Genomic DNA, 17,468 nt, shown 5'->3' with positions numbered 1-17,468 from the left:
TGTTCTGTTAACTCCTTTCTAAACATTATATTGCCCGGGTGGGCGCTTCGTGCTTTGGCTAGAACTGTGATGAGCAGAGTTGTTTTTTCTGGTCTCTCCTGGTGAGCAGAACCAGAAATCTTGGGAAGAAGCCTGAGCTAAGATGGTTGGATAAGTCTTGAAGGATCCTCCAAATCTTGGGCAGTTTGCCCATTGCCTCATCCCCACAGAATTAATGTGGACCAAATACTGAGAAGCGCTGGCTCCATGGAAGTGAAGCAGGTTGCAAGTACTCAGCACCTCTCAGGATTTGTACTGAGGATCAACAGAAGGATTCACTCTGGCTCTTCTCATCAGTTGTGAAGAAACTGGGCCCTGGGAGTCCACGGGGCAGCTCCACTGGAGTTCCCCAAAGGAAGGCCCTAGCCCACTGTTTTAAAGCTAGGAGATAGAATGTGTGCACCTGGTTCCAGTAAGTTATACGCTGGGCTTTTAAAGACCCAGTCTACACTAGAAGCGTCTCCTGCTGACATAGCACCGGGGTGGACAGCGCTTAGGTCGCTGCAACTTGCGTTGTTTAGGGGGTGTCTCTTTCACACCCCTGAGCGATGCAAGTTAGATCTACTTAAGCGGTAGTGGAGGCCTGCCCAAAGTTTGCTATTGTTTCCTGTTGCAAGAAGAGTTTTCATGCCAAAAAAAAAAAAAAAAAGCCATTTGTGATGGGCTGATTTTCAAAGTCAATATGTTTTATGCCCTTGACACTGCACAGAAAGTATATCTTTATCACCACCCACTGGTATTTAACAGTTAAAGTGACAATCTTAAAAAAAGAAAAGAAAAACAAACCTCTAAGCAGATCTCAGTAAGATCTCTGCAGCACGGGAATATAAAGCAACCAGAAAATGGAGTCAGATGTCCCTAGATCCTTCCTTGCACCCATTCCCAACAACATCAAAAAGTAACGGGCCAGATCCCCAGCCAGTGTCAATCAGTGTAGCACCATTGAGTCAATGACGCTACTACACCCTTTGACACCAGCAGAGCATCTGGCCCAATGTAGGTAGATTCAGTCATAGAGTTTAAGGCCAGAACACACCATTAGATCAACTACTTTGACCTCCTCTGTATCCCAGGCTCATACATTTCACCCAGATACCCATGTATTGAACGCAGTAACTTGTGTTTGGCTAACAAGTATCTTCCAGAAAGAGATCCAGTCTTGATTTGAAGACATCGAGAGATGGAGGGAGAATCCATCCCTTCCCTTGGTAGTTTGTTCCAATGGTTAACCACCCTTACTTCAAAATGGGGGTCTTCTTTCTAATCAGAATTCAATGGCTGGAAGCTAACCTAGACGGCTGTGGCTCAGCCTCTCTCCATTAAATTAAAGAGCCATTTCGTACCCCATATGTGCTCCCCGGGAGGGTCCCTTGCTTCAGCTCCCAGATCTGTTTGCTGAAATGTGTTGGCTCCTTGCCATTGTCAAAAATAAATCGCCTGCCTTTGAGCTCTTTCATTGTTTCGAGTCGATATTTCCATGAACACATCGAACAAGGAGAGTGATGTTAACCCAGTTCCTAGACCTCACAGCTGTTTGTTTCATTACAGGGAAAGCTACAGATGTGGGTAGACTTGTTTCCGAAGTCTCTGGGTCTGCCTGGACCTCCATTCAATATCACGCCGCGCCGAGCAAAAAGGTGACTTGATTCTTGTTTCTTGCTGGGGCGTGAGCTCTCTGTCTGGGATGCTGATGGAACAGACCACGTGATCTGGTCACTTACACAAAGAAATAGTGGCTCCTTGCACCTTCTGCCTAGGGAATAGTTACGCTGCGCACAGGCGCCAACTTTTGTTGGCGCCGGTGGGTGCTCATGCCCCCCCGGCCCCGCCCCGACTCCGTCCCCTCCCTGCCCCATTGGATCCCTCCCCAAATCCCCGCCTCTTCCCCAAGCATGCCGCTTTCCTCCTCCTCCCCACTCCCTCCCAGGCTTGCCACGCGAAACAGCTGTTTCGCGGCGCAAGCCCTGGGAGGGAAGGGGGAGAAGCAGGACTTGGCGGCGCGCTCAGGGAAGAAGGTGGAGGCGGAGGTGAGCTGAGGCGGGGGGGTGGGTCGGGGAGCTGCCGGTGGGTGCAGAGCACCCACCAATTTTCCCCCGTGCGTGCTCCAGCCCCGGAGCACCCATGGAGTCAGCGCCTATGGTTACGCACATTCAGAGGAGATATGAGTGCTTGGAGCATTCTCTGGCCCTAATTGCACACAGCCATATGCTTCTAAAGCATCCTTTAGCCCAAACTCTCCTGGGTGACTTTACACCCATGGACATTCCACACATGAGTGAAAGTTACAGGATCAGACCTTTTGCACCTGAGCTATTCTGCAAACAAGCTGCCTTTAAATATAGCCTTGTCTGCCTTCCATTTTAGACCATGGTTTTTATTCCATTCTGATGTCTCGGTGTGTGTGTGGGGATATTTCAGGTTCTTCTTGCGCTGCATTATCTGGAACACCAAAGACGTGATCCTAGATGACCTCAGCATCACCGGAGAGAAGATGAGCGACATCTACGTGAAAGGGTAGGCAATCCTGCTACCTCAGGCTATGTTAGTGATGTGTCAATGTGTTACAGATCAGCAAGGAAACAGTTAACTATTGCGACATTCATATCGTCTTCATTGGGCATCTGAGTTAACCCCTCACTGGGATGAATGGGGCAAGTTCACACCTCTGCAAGCTGTTATTCCAGGCTCTTTGCAAACACCAGTGCATTAGCTACAGTCAATTCACATGTTTGTGGTTTTCTTTGCAACCATAACAGCTGAGATTCTGAAGGACAAGATAGCAACTTGAGAGAGGTGCTGGTATGTTGTATTGCTGGATACCAGCCCAACTGAAGCCTCATCCATGGCACGGATTGTATACAGAGTTAGTCTTGTTTACATAGCTGCCTTTTTGAAATTCCTTTTCCTGGACAAAAATGTGGCAGCCGGCAGTAACTCCTCTGGCACGTTTTCCCTTCTATGTCTGACTCCATTTATGTTTTATCTTGTGTAAAATAGTGCGATCGCAGCCAAGGGAGTTACTTATTTTCTACGTTCTTGGTTTTATGAACAGGAAGAGGGAGGATTTTGAAACAGACTGTAAATCCCTTTTTTACAATCCCAATTTTCCTCCTGTAAATCCAAAATGCACACTGCTTACCTGGTATTCGCATCAAGTTCATTGTTGTCAATTCCAGCCAAGAGGTTCCATACGTAGCTCAGGATTAGCAGAGTGGGGCGGGGTGGCATTGGGGAAGTGGGAATATCTAATGTTTGATCACCCCCCCCCACACACACCTGTTTTTTTATCATTCCCAACAAACATACAGATCACCCATTGCTGTAAATGAGCTAAACGCTTTGCCCAACCATCGTTTGCCGTGTCTTCCCAAGATGGGGTAATCAACATTCCTGCATGACACTGGTTCCTATGAGGCCAATCACACATGAGACACAAGTGACTTGGCACTATGCCCTATTGTACAAAGGCACCTCTGTCACAAGCCGGACTAGTGACTATGTGTGGCTCCTAGTTGGCCTCCTAACTAGAGCTCAGAGGCTACTGTGATGGGCTGGGTCCTTATAAGTAGGCAGATGAGATAGATCACAATCAGGGCCCTAATACCTCAAATAAATAACAGTGCCTTTTGTTTGCAAGAAGCTACGCTGCTATTTATTATCTGTATTAAAGAAGCACCTAGAGCCCCAACAGAGACCAGGGCCCCATCGTGCCAGGCATGATGGTCCTGTGTTATCACTAGTACAGATATGTCTACAAATACATTAAGGGCTGTTACAAAGAGGATGGTGATCAATTGTTCTCCATGTCCACTGAAGGTAGGACAAGAAGTCATGGGCTTAATCTGCAGCAAGGGAGATTTAGGTTGGATATTAGGAAAAAACGTTTTAATTCTAAAGTTAGTTCAGCTCTGGAACAGGCGTCCATATCACTGGAGTTTCTGAAGAACAGATTAGACAAACAGCTGTCGGGGATGATCTAAGGCTAGGTCTACACTACGGGGGGGAGGGGGTCGACCTAAGATACGCAACTTCAGCTACGCGAATAGTGTAGCTGAAGTTGCGTATTTTAGGTCGACTTACCTGGCTGTGAGGACGGCGGCGAGTCGACCGCTGCAGCTCCCCCGCCGACTCCGCTTCCGCCTCTCGCTGCGGTGGAGTTCCGGAGTCGACGGCAGAGCGATCGGGGATCGATTTTATCGTGTCTACACTAGACGCGATAAATTGATCCCCGATAGATTGATCGCTACCCGCCGATCCGGCGGGTAGTGAAGACGTGCCCTAAGCTTACTTGGTCCTGCCTCAGCGCAGGGGGCTGGACTTGACGACCTCCTGAGGTCCCTTCCAGCCCTACATATCTATGATTCTATGACAAAGAGATTTTTTTTTACTTCTAATTTTGTATTAAATTTTGCACTAAATAAATGTATAATTTTGTATTCAAATTTCCTACAGAAAGTTCTTTCGAAATGACTGACCCAAACTGTCAAAGCTAAAGTTAGGCTCCCTTATGTAGGTAGGTCCCAGGTCATTTAGGACTTAGTAGGTAAAAAACAACATCTTAAAATCAGTTGGAAACCAATAGGCAACCAATGGGCAATATGCCAATCATCGTTCCTTCAGTCATCTTTATATTTGCACCCGTCAGTTTTGAGTGAGTTGCTCAAAGATCCTGTTTTCATTTCATTACTCAGTGCCTTTGTATTTTGCAGCTGGATGATTGGCCACGAGGAGAACAAACAGAAGACCGATGTGCATTACCGGTCTATGGGAGGCGAAGGGAATTTCAACTGGAGATTCGTCTTCCCCTTTGACTACCTTCCCGCTGAGCAAGTCTGTCACATTGCTAAAAAGGTGAGCCTCTTACATCCGCCTAGTTATAGTCCCTGGGGGACTGACTATACTTCTTGTTAGAGACAAGGTGGATGGACCAACATTTGTTGCTGAAAGAGAAAAGCTCAAAAATGTGGTCCAGTAAAAGATATTACCTCACACACCTTGTCTCTCTCATATCCTGGAACCAACACGGCTACAACAATACAGCAAACAACATGTGCTTGTTCTACCCAGCAAACAACACTCTAAAGTTACACAATGATATGCCTGCCATTGATCTGTTTTTACATGGGAAAGATGGGGGTGAAGGGAGGATTTGGTAGGTTTTATAAATCCAGGAAACATTCATCTTCCTGTGAAAATTACTTAAAGGCATCGTTAAGAGTGACTCTTCTTCCCATCACGACAGAGTCAAATAGGAGGGTACTCAGAGAAGAGCAACTGTGACAGCCATTGTCTTTGCCAACACTGGGTTTGAACAAGGTACCTCTAAGAGCAGGAGTCTCTGCAGCTTGAACCGAAGTGCAAGCTTCTCAAGTTGCGAGCTGTAACAGACTCTCAGCTTCTCTGGATCAGGCACACGTTGACTGGGGTGACCAGGGTCCGGTTTTCGACTGGAGTACCCGGTCGAAAAGGGATCCTACCAGCTCCGGTCAGCACTGCTGACCGGGCCGTTGACTGTCCAGTTGGTGGTGCCATGCAGCAGGGCTAAGGCAGGCTCCCTGCTAGCCTCCGCGCCGTGCGGCTCCTGGGAAGCAGCCGGCATGTCCCCCCTCCGGCTCCTATGTGTAGGGGCAGCCAGGGGGCTTCGCATACTGCCCCAAGCGCCGCCCCCGCAGCTCCCATTGGCTGGAAACCTTTGGGGAAAGGCTGTTCGGTTTTGTGTGAGTAGAAAGTTGACCAGTAATTAGAGGGTAATTAACATGGAAAAACTTACCAAGGGCCGTGGTGGAGTCTCCATCACTGGCATTTTTAAAATCAAGATGGGATGTTTTTCTAAGAGTCCTGCTCTGGTTCAAACAGTAACTAATTCAAGGAAGTCCTATGGCCTGTGCTATGCAGGAGGTCAGGTGACCACAATGGTCCCTTCTGGCCTTCGAATCGATGAATCAGTGGGTTACACAACAGCAGTGGTTAAGGGGTTAGAGCAGTGGTTCTCAAACTTCATTGTACCGTGACCCCCTTCTGACAACAAAAATTACTACATGACCCCAGGAGGGGGGACAGAAGTCTGAGCTTGCTCGAGCCCCACTGCCCTGGGTGGGGGGGCCAAAGCCTGAGCCCCACTGCTCCAGGCAGGGGGTCTAAAGCTGAAATCCAAGGGCTTCAGCCACAGGCAGGGGGCCTGTAACCTGAGCCCCACCACCCAGGGCTGAAGCCCTGAGGCTTTTGCTTCAGCCCTGGGTGGTGGGGCTCAGGCTTCAGCGTCGGTCCCGGGTGGTGGGGCTCGGGCTTTGGCCCTGGGCCCCAGCAAGTCTGAGCCAGCCCTGGTGACCCCATTAAAATGGGGTCACGACCCACTTTGGGGTCACGACCCACAGTTTGAGAACCGTGGGGTTAGATGGACTGACTGGAGAAGGGGTTCTGGACATATGAGGCAGCAAATTGCTAGTAAAAGACAGCCACAAGGGGGCTCTAACAGACCTTCAGAGGGCACTCGACTTCCCTCACGTGTGTCCAGCTGTAGCAGTGAACCCAGAGAGGAGGAAATTGTCATCACATATCCTGAATTGGGGCCAAATATACAATGACAGTCCTCAGCACTGTGCTGGTGATCAAGCGACAAATAGTCAATTATCTTCATAACGTGGCTAGGCAAAAACGAAGGGAGGGAAGAACCTACAGATATTGGAAGGGGATAGGTGTCGGGGACGCCTAGGGGCAGTCGTGGGTGTGTGGATGGGTAGAGCTAAACATGCTGGGATTAAATTAAGGAAAATGTAGGCAGACTATCCAGGAATACTTTTGGGGGGGGGGCGGGGTGAGATCTAGTCTACTTTGCCCCAAATCCCCTACCCCAGTTCTCCCCAGAAGGTTTTTTTTTAAAGTGGGTCCCATCTCTCTCTTCAGGATTTGGCTTGCTTTGGGGTATCATCATGTAACCCGCACACCTCCTGGGTGTGGTGTTCTGTCCCATGTAGTGGTGCCGAGACCACTTAGTGAGAGATTAATGAGTCTGCTACAGCCTTAGCTAAGGGCCATATGGCTTTTAGCTCATGTGGTGGCGGCTCATGCACTAAGCTCCAGAGGTCCCAGGTTCGATCCCCCCTGCCGATGACAGGGATCTGTAGGCATTATAAGTGGGGGCTCATCTGGGATTTCCACTGGGAAGTCTCTGAAGCTCGGGACGTGCTTCCTCAGCTAGGGGAAGAATGTAACCCCACACACCACCTGGTTGTGGTGTCTGTCCCATCTAGTGGTGCCGAGACCACTTAAAGAGAGATATTCATGAGTCTGCTCTACAGCCTTAGCTAACAGCCATATGGCTTTTAGCTCGTGGTGGAGGCTCATGCATTTAGCCCTTGAGGTCCCAGATTCGATCCCACCTGCCGACAACCGGGGTCTGTCGGTGTTACAGTTACAAACTCCAATACTGAATTAATCCCCCCACAGGAGTTCTTGTCTCCATCACGCTGCCCTGCCAATAAGAACTTGGTCTCCTTGTGCATTCAGCCATTGGTCTCTCTGCCTAAGAAAGCTTATTGGGGTGTGGTCATTTGCCTGGATGTGAGCTAGATTAGGAGCCGCTCTCCCAATTTCTTTCACAGCAAGAGAACTTTCTGGAGTTAGATGGATTGGAGCCAGTGCTTTGGTGTGAAAGACTCCTTAGTTCCATTACCAATCCCCTGAGCTAGCCACCCCCTCCCTCCCCCCCCGTGAAGGTGCCCAGTTTCAATGCGAATCACTGGATAGTTAAGCTGATCGACAGAATCACAGCTCTACCCATTTCACGCTTCATGTTAAACAAATCAAAAGTACAGTGTGTAGCACATTCAATTATCCCCTTTGAAAAAGCAAAGCCCCCCCGCTAAACCCTTTAAGAAAATACATCCCACTGTGCTGATATTGATTCTCCTCCGGCCGCATGTCTGCCAACACTGTATCAGAAAATAAACAGCTTGTAAAATAGCTCTGTAAAGGCAAAAATAACGAATGAAAAGCCATGCTTTGTGTTTGCAGGACACATTCCACTCCTGCAATTTTTGATCTCGCCATGTGCTGTTTGAACTCGGGGTTCATTACGGCTGCTGTAAAAACCCATGCACTGATCTTTAAACACAGCCATAGAAAGCGGAATTTAAATCAAAACGGTCGGACAGCAAATTCTAAGCAGCTAAAAGCCACCTGCGCCCAGGCCTCCTGGAGGTGGCGTTTGAGCTGAGAGCACTGCAGAGAAGAACGCCGGCATTGGCTTTTGGCTCCTTTGTTTGTCCCGGGGCTACACGCTCTGTTAGAACCCTGAGCTCTCCATTGAGAGATGGGCCTCGGAATGCAAAATTCAGATCCGGATTGCAAATATTCACCTTAAAATTCAGGGAAAATCAAATGAAGAGGTTTGCTTAAGGCTTGTCTCTGCTTGTAATAGCGTAATGAACCATCAAAGAGATGCATAAAGCTCCATTGAATCATCTTCCTCCTTCCTCTGCCAATGCAAAATCGGTTCCTACAGACTTTCCTTCAGGGCTTGGGCTAGTTTTGTTTTAAACAATGAGCTTTCTGCTACTTCCCTTGGGAGATTACTCCGCAGACTCATGGATCTCGCCCATAGAAAATGTCCTAATACTCACCCTGAGTGTTCTTCCTCGACTTCCCCTTCATATTGTGTGATTCTTCTATAGCAGTAGGCTCCGAAGAACTAGACGAGAGCTGGGTGCTATATAAACATGTAAGGAGACACCACCCCTACTTCAAACTTATTTAAGACAAGACACAGGAAGAGGGTATAACAAATGAGAGTGGGTAGTTGGGGTGGGAGCGGGTGAGTAACAGTGCTAAGAATCAGTGGTTACATAGCATAGCCGGGGGCATGCCTTGACGGTTCTGAGACATTTAAATGTAGAATGTGTGTGTAAATTAATACGCCCCCAGCTTATCAAAGTGCATCAGCACATGTTTAAGTCCCCGTTGAAGTCCTCTGCTTGAATGCTTTGTTGATTCAGGGCCCAGATATAGCAGCAAATTTGACTGGTTTTCTACGTAGCCGTTATCAGTTGCCAGTTTCCTGTAGGCATCACGGTAGCAGTGGGTCTTAAGATGGATCTGAAGTGAAGCGGGGAGCAGCGCTGTGGACTAGTGGAAGAAGTGGGCTTACATCCAAAGGCTTGTTTTTCCCCATGACTCCTAGCTACACCCATGTTCAGCTGAGAATGAATTCCTCTCCCTCCCCTGTGTGTAAACCCTCCCAGCCCTCACCCTACCTCCTTTCCTTGTAAGTTGGTTCCACCAAGTAATTCCTGTCGATTCACTGCAATTTGTTGATGCCTTCCTGGTAGTGACTGCCCAGGAGTGTTGTGGGCCAGAACCTTTTCTGGGGTAACTTGGCCATTGTATTCCATGGAGCTAAGCAGATGTATGCGAGCCTGGGGTCAGGGGGAAGAGCCAGAGACTCTGTGAAGTCCATTAGGGACTTTGCTGTTGCTATTGATTCTATGTGGAAGGTGCTCTGCTACTGGAGCGGCACTATAAAATCCTAAGACAAATCAGTAGGCAGACAGATCTGGCTCAGTATGCTCATCACACATCCCCCGGAGTTTATCCCTTGAGTTATGCGGACAGTTACTCGTTTCTTTCCTCCTTACGAAAAATAACCAGAATTACAATGACTGCAGCTACCACGCCAGAGCTTTCTCACGGTATATGGTGTTTTTCACCTTGAAAGATACCAAAGCTCCTTGAAGAACTTAGGTTCTGATCATACAAGGTGCCGAGCACCCTCTGGAGGATGCCGGGAAACCTCAGCTAACTCTGGATTCATACCTGGAAACATTTTGAAAATGTTTGCATAAGGTCGTGTAAATCATAGAATCACAGAAGGTCAGGGTTGGAAGGGACCTCAGGAGGTATCTAGTCCAACCCCCTGCTCAAAGCAGGACCAATCCCCAACTAAATCATCCCAGCCAGGGCTTTGTCAAATCATCCCAGCCAGGGCCTTAAAAACCTCTAAGAATGGAGGTTCCACCACTTCCCTAGGGAACCCATTCCAGTGCTTCACCACCCTCCTAGTGAAATAGTGTTTCCTAATATCCAACCTAGACCTCCCCCACTGCAACTTGAGACCATTGCCCCTTGTTTGGTCATCTGCCACCACTGAGAACAGCCGAGCTCCGTCCTCTTTGAAACCCCCCTTCAGATAGCTGAAGGCTGCTATCAAATCCCCCCACTCCTCTTCTGCAGACTAAACAAGCCCAGTTCCCTCAGCCTCTCCTCGTACGTCATGTGCCCCAGCCAGGGCCGGCTCCAGCATTTCTGCCGCCCCAAGCAAAAAAAAAAAAAAAAGCCGCGATCGGCCGCGGCAGTTCAGCGGCAGGTCCTTCGCTCCTAGAGGGAGTGAGGGACCTGCTGCCCCCGAATTGCTGCAGGTGCCGCCCCTCTCCCTTGGCCGCCCCAAGCACCTGCTTGTTAAGCTGGTGCCTGGAGCCGGCCCTGGCCCCAGCCCCCTGATCATTTTCGTTGCCCTCCACTGGACTCTCTCCAATTTGTCCACATCCCTTCTGTAGTGGGGGGCCCAAAACTGGACACAATAGTCCAGATGTGGCCTCACCAATGCCAAATAGAGGGGAATAATCACTTCCCTCGATCTGCTGGCAGTGCCCTTACTAATGCAGCCCAATATGCCATTAGCCTTCTTGGCAACAAAGGCACACTGCTGACTCACATCCAGCTTCTCATCCACTGTAACCCCCAGGTCCTTTTCTGCAGAACTGCTGCTTAGCCAGTCGGTCCCCAGCCTGTAGTGGTGCATGGGATTCTTCCATCCTAAGTGCAGGATTCTGCACTTGTCCTTGTTGAACCTCATCAGATTTCTTTTGGCCCAATCCTCTAATTTGTCTAGGTCACTCTAGATCCTAACACTACCCTCCAGCGTATCTACCTCTCCCCGCAGCTTAGTGTCATCTGCGAACTTGCTGAGGGTGCAGTCCATCCCATCATCCAGATCATTAATAAAGATGTTGAACAAAACTGGCCCCAGGACTGACCCCTGGGGCACGCCGTTTGATACCAGCTGCCAACTAGACATTGGACCGTTGATCACTACCCATTGAGCCTGACCTTAGGCGGCTCTGGGGTGGCAGCGGTGCACAGCGGGGCTAAGGCAGGCTCCCTGCCTGCCCTGGCCCCACGCTGCTCACAGAAGTGGGGTGGGGCAGGTGCGGTGGGGTGGGGCAGGCAGTTCCGTCAGACGCTGTCCTCGCCTGCGGGTACCACCCCCAAAGTTCCCTGTTTCTGGCCAATGGAGCCCTCTGCCTCCCCCCTTCCCCAGGAGCCGCAGGGACGTGGTGCCGGCCGCTTCTGGGAGTGGTGCGGGACCAGGGCAGGGAGGGAGCCTGCCTTAGCCCCACTGCACCACAGGGCTGGCAATCCCGCGGGACGGATTGAAAGCCCTGACGGGCTGGATCCGGCCTGTGGGCCGTAGTTTACCCTCCCCTGGTCTGGAGAATAAAAATCCCAAGTCTATTATTATTATTAATAATATATTTAACATTTAGAGAGTGATGACAACTACAGACTCCCATTAGCTCTTGGCTCCATTGTGCTAGGCACTGCACAATCATATAGTAATAACAGTATATTACACATAGGGTTAAGGTGCCAGCCTCCTGATCATATTCTATGATTCTGTGATTCTATGAAAGCACTTTGAGGGTAGAATTGTAATGGAGACTGTTACTACCAGTCCCAAGAATTAAAAATTATGTCAGTTCCCCCCCAAAATCATGAGGTTGGCTTAAAAATCAAGAGAATTTAAAAATAAGAAATGTTGGGTTCTTTTCATCCGCCTTCTAGTTTTTGAGCCTGAAGAGGACACGTTTCCAAGCTTTTGTTTGTTCCCAGGAAGGCTAGAAACTGAATTTTTGTGACAAGTGAAAACTGAGATTCTCTTGCAGTCACCTGACTCCAAGTGCTGGGGCTTGAAGAAAAACACCAAGGATTGTGAAATGCTGGATAAAATTGTGAGAGTTGGCAACAGTAGTCAGAGCTCAAAGAGGCAACATAGTCAAATGAAACAGTAATAACGGATGATTTCAGCTGCCTACTTATTATAAATCGATGAAATGTCCTAATGGGACAAGGTTCAGAGAAGCCGTTTCTTGACACCTTGAAGGATTGCTCCTTGGAACAGTTAGTTCTTGTTGTCACAAGAGGAGGGGCTCAGCTGCCACAAGAGAAAGCGGAAAGCCAACCACCAATGAGATGCTCCAGGCCTCTTGCCCAGCCACAGGGTCCCCCTCTGGAGCAGCCATGAGGAACAAATGCAGGCTGTGGGGCCAAAGAAGAAGCCCTTTCCTCCAGGGACAGGCTGAAACAAGCCAGACTTTCTTCAAAGCTACAGATTGGAAACCAGCAGTCCAGGGTCACATGGCCTCAGAGAAAATGCTCTTGACTTTGTATTTCGTAGAACATAAACAGCCCAGAAGAACTGCAGCCCTGTCAACACTTTGCTAGCGAGAGGAACAATTTCTTATGCCTCCCTCCTGTATAAGTCACAATCATAAAACATTTACACACCGCCCCCACTCCAAACCACTGCAAAACAAAACCGACGGTAATTCACCCCCTTTTCCCTCCCGGGCTTGCAAAATTGTGGCAAAGGGTAATTTTATAGTGCACCTTGGCAGCAAGGTTTAATCATCGAGGCAAATTTCTCGCTGCTTGGAAATAGCCCATAAACGTAGCTATGCATCGAATTCCTCCCCTTCCCCCTCCACCTGATCCTTTTTCACAGCCTAGTTTCCAGATTTGCTCCGCAGTGTCCCCTGGTTCACATGGCTCCTAGGAGAAGCGTTCTCCTGCTGGCCAAACCACACTGACGGTATTTTTCCACAAGAAAGGCCAAGCCGTACCGATTGTGCAAACTCTGTGTGCTGGATCTGAATCCGCCAAGCGCCTCGTCCTGCGTGAGTCATCCTCAGTCAGGCAGAGAGCCTCCCGGAAGGCAGGGTTGATCACGTGAGTAAAAGCTGCAGTGTTGGACGGTGAATGTGCTTATCGCCGACCAAAAGGTGGGTGTCTTAAAGTGAGCCACCCAAATCCCTATTTTAGGTACCTACACTATGCAACCTCATTTTGGGAAGATCTGAGCACCTGCAACTCTCAGTTACGGGAAGGGCCTATCTTTAAGGGACCTGATTCTGATACCCTGGCTGAGCAATAACTGAGTACACGAGCAATCCCATTGGGCCAGATTCTGCTGCCCAGACTCAGTAGCACCTTATTCCACGTGTTGTTATTGGCATTAGTGTAGCAATGAGAGGCTGAGATCAGGGCCCCATTACAGTCCCTGCCCGGAGGAGCTACAGTCTAAATCGACAAAGGGTTTGGGGGGGAAGCAGAGATAGAGAGGGGACCTTGCTAGGTCACACACAGGTCAGGAGTAGAGGCCAGGTCTACCACCACCCAAGTCAGCGCCCTGCCGCTTTCCATACGGTTGAATTCGATGGGTCTATGCGTGGAATAATGACCTGCTCAGGCCTGGTCTACACTGGCGAGCTTGCAGCAGTACCGCTGTAAGATGGCTCCCGTAGCTGCTCTGTGCCGACAGGAAAGAGCTCTCCCGCCCACGTAATAAAACCAACTCAGCGAGCAGTGGTAGCTGTGTCAGCAGGAGACACTCTCCCACCACCATAGCGCTGTCCACACCGGCGCTTCCGCCGCTGTCACTTATGTCGCTCAGGAATATGGTTTTTTTCACACCCCTGAGTGACGTAAGTTACACTGACAGACGTGGGTAGTGTAGACAAGTCCTATGTATGAATTAGGCCATTAGAATCAGGCCCACTGAAATCAAAATGGGAGCGCCCATGGAGCATGAGCTAGCGTGGCGGGACATGGCTCAGAGAAGGGGCCCCAGCGTTCGGCTTGTGAATTCTTCATGTCACCCCATGAATAGCGAATAGATTCTATATTTTGTCCCTGTTCCCAACATCATTTTTTCAGTGGCAAGAAATATGGAATCTGCTGGTGAAAGTCAATTAAATGCCACTTGCTTTTCACTGTGCAGACACTGTGAAATTGAACATACAGCGATATCTTCGGCTTCTATGTTATGTTCACCCTTAGACCTGGGGACCAGTTATCCTCGTTGTCGGTCCCTCAGACTCTAAGTCTCTGCCCCTTTTGGGGGGAGCTCCGCCTCCTTCCTTCTCGTGAGCAAAAGGAGGCCACTCCCACCTCCAGCATTTAAAGGGGTAGGTCAGCATTTTGAAACTCAGGTCCCTTAAAGTTAGGCCCTTCCCGTAACTGGGAGTTGCAGGTGCTCAAATCTTCCCCAAATGAGGTTGCATAGTGTAGGTACCTAAAATAGGGATTTGGGTGGCTCACTTTAAGACACCCACGTTTTAACCTTATCTCTTTTGTAAGTTGGCTCTCCATATTCATAACACTTCCCAGAGGACCCTCTTCTGTGGTTTCCCCTTTGGGTAGCTAACAGTCCCTCTGCAGGGTAGGACATAATCAAAACATAGGAAAGGGAAGACTCAGGCACCGGCCCTTTTTAGCAGTTTTAATTTAGAATAAGTTATTAGCTGGGAAAATGACTCCCCTCCCCCGCCCCCTTGAAAAAACACACATTTAACCAGTTTCTCGGAGGAAGAGGTGAAAAAAATGGAAGTTTCCATTTATTATTTTATAATTTTTCTGGATTCTAAAATATTTAAGATGCATAAATAAAACCCCCCATTTCAAACCCGTCCATGTGATTTTACAAAGTGAGCAGAGGGTTGGAGACAGAATTGGAATACAACCTTCCAGGGGGATCTCTTAAATGAAGCCAGTTTCAATGGGGTTTAAATACTCCCCTCCCCCCGCCATCGCCCCTGGTCAATTATTTATGTTTTTATGGAGTCTGACACATTCTTTTTACTTACATTGCTTGATATAATGAATGCGAGGTTTGTAGCTCCAGTGATGAATTTATGGCGGGGCAAATGTGTCATGAATAATTCCCACGTTTCCTGGTTTTAATTAAATCAAGTTGAGACAGGATGGCGTGATGCCTTGCCAACGGGATACACCCTGGCTCTTAATGAGAACATTCAACAGAGATAGTGGTCCTGACCCTGCGCCCCCTATGTGAACAATACTCCATTGACTAGATCCAGGAATTATGAAGCCTTCACTGTGTCTCCATCTCGCTCTACCGATGCACCTCGCTCCTAACCTGCAGGCACTTCCTAATAGCCTTGTACCAGGCCCTTTTTGAGAGGACACTGACCAATTGTACCAAATTAAGTGGCAGTTTTTTTTGACGTGGGCCAATATCCATGATACTAGGATGATGCCACCTCAAGCTCGGTCTCACTTGGAGCCTACACGGGGCGTGAACCCAAGTTTCCAGCAGGAAGATTTGCAAACAGCAAAGCTGGCTGATGGAGAATGGAGGGAGAGCACCATAGCTAATGGAAAGTGCAGGGAACATTTAGATAGTCACAATGCAATTTCTTACATCAGCATATGGCCAGAGCATCAGGACTACATCTTGCAAAAAGTGCCATGGGATCTTTAATGACTAGGTGTTCAAGGCCTAAGACTCTTCTGGTGGGACCATTGCTGGAATATCAGCGGGACTGTCACGGGGTCACTCACCACCCTGGCGCCTCCTGCTGGGCGTTTTGGGAACTAGCTCAGTCCCAGTGGATGCCCCCTCGGGTGGTGGTGGCTCTCCCATCCTTGCCTCCGCCTGCAGACCCCTTACGACTCCTTCCTCTCGGCGTCTGCTTCGTGGCACAGCCCACCGGCCAGGACACCATCCAGTTTCTCCCCCTGCCGGGGGACTCCTCCAACATGAGTCCAGCCACTCCTTGCAGCAGCTTGGCAGTCCACAGCCGGGCTGCTCCTTCAGCGGCTGGGGGGGAGGGAGACAGGCCCGCCCACTACTCTGGGCCCCGGGACCTTGCAACCAGAAGCTTCCTGCTGCCCCTTCCTTCCAGCTCACTGTCTCTATTCCCTGGGCCACTTCCCCTCAGCCTCAGTTCCTTCTGCTCCTGCCTCTGGCTCCGGCTCCTTTGCCCTCTTCCCAGGGCCTCCAGCCTGTAAGTCTTGGCAGCCCATCAGGAGCTCTCCCTAGCTTCCCCTGGTCCCTGCTAGCACCTCTAGCTTCCCCCGGTCCCTGCTCGCACCTGCCCTTCCCCAGGTGCTGGTCTCTCTGTAGCCCCCTAGGAAGCCAGTCTTCTCCCTAGGGCTCCCTACAGCAGACTCCCTCGCTCTGGTCTGCAGCTTCCTTTTATATGGGCCGGCTGAACCCTGATTGGCTGTTTCCCCTGCAGCCACTCCTTTGGCTGCCTGCCGCTCAGCCTTCATAGGCTGGTTTTAACCCTTTCAGGGCCAGTGCAGGGCAGGCACCCTGTTACAGGGACCAAGACTCATCTGGTGGGACCATTACTGGAATACTGTGTCCAGTTCTCTGGTTCACACTTCAAAAGATGATGAAAAATTGGAAGCAGGGCCGGCTCCAGGCACCAAGCACCCAAGCTGGTGCTTGGGGCGGCACCTGGAGGGGGGCGGCGCGGCGCTCCGGCCGCCGAGGAGAGCGGGGCCACAGCCGGGCTCGCCGCCCTCCCCCCGGCGCTCTGGCCGCCCTCCCCCCGCGCCCTCCCCCCGGCCGCCGGGGGGAGAGCCCTCTGCCCTCTGCGCTCTGGCCGCCAGGGGGAGAGCCGAGCCCCAGCCGGGGCTCGCCGCCCTCTCGCCGCCCTGCCCCCGGCGCTCTGGCCGCGGGCGGCAAAAAAGGCGGAGCGGGCCCTGATTGGAAGGGTTCAGAAAAAACTCACAAGAATGATTTGAGATCTGAAAATCATGCCTTCCAGTGAGAGGCTGAAGAAACTTAATCTATTTAGTTTATGAAAGAGAAGGTTAAAAGGTAACTTGATCAAAGGCTGTACAGATGTGTATGTGGAAGAGATTTCTGACAGTAGGTGGTTTTTTAATCTAGCAGAATGAGATCCAATGGCTGGAAGCGGAAGGGAAACAAATTCAGACTAGAAATAAGGCATATATTTTAAACATGGATGATAATTTGGAATTTGGGATGTGGTGGGGTTCTCCATCACGTGCAGCCATTCAGTCAAGACTCAGTATCTTTCAATAAGATCTCCCATAGCCCAAACAGAAATTGTGGTCTTGATGCAGGAATTGCAGGGTGAGGTTCTCTGGCCTCTGTTATGCAGGAGGTCCAACTGGATGATTATGATTGTTTCTTGTGGTCTTAAAATGTATGAATCCAAAAGAGAGATCCTTCAGCAGTATAGTACCTGTTACCACCCTTCGGGATCCTTGGCATTGGGTGGTCTAGGTAGCAGGAGACACCTACACCACCACTGAATGTCTCCCATCCATGCACTGACTAAGGCCAGTGCTTATAACACGTGAGAACTAATGAGATT

The 17,468-nt window shown here is 49.8% G+C and overlaps 1 protein-coding gene across 1 annotated transcript in view; it reads left to right on the top strand.

Moving 5' to 3' along the window:
- DYSF (dysferlin) overlaps positions 1-17,468 on the top strand; it is a 270,372-nt gene that overhangs the window by 229,431 nt on the left and 23,473 nt on the right. The window contains exons 48-50 of the mRNA XM_029913433.1: positions 1,588-1,676; positions 2,458-2,553; positions 4,749-4,890. Of these exons, the coding sequence (XP_029769293.1) occupies positions 1,588-1,676; positions 2,458-2,553; positions 4,749-4,890 (327 nt within the window). The remainder of the gene's footprint in view (positions 1-1,587; positions 1,677-2,457; positions 2,554-4,748; positions 4,891-17,468) is intronic.

Source organism: Terrapene carolina, unplaced genomic scaffold, assembly GCF_002925995.2.
Source record: "Terrapene carolina triunguis isolate 2854851 unplaced genomic scaffold, T_m_triunguis-2.0 Scaffold633, whole genome shotgun sequence".
In the NCBI taxonomy this organism is placed as follows: Eukaryota; Metazoa; Chordata; order Testudines; family Emydidae; genus Terrapene; species Terrapene triunguis.
This window is presented reverse-complemented; position numbering and strand designations above follow the sequence as displayed.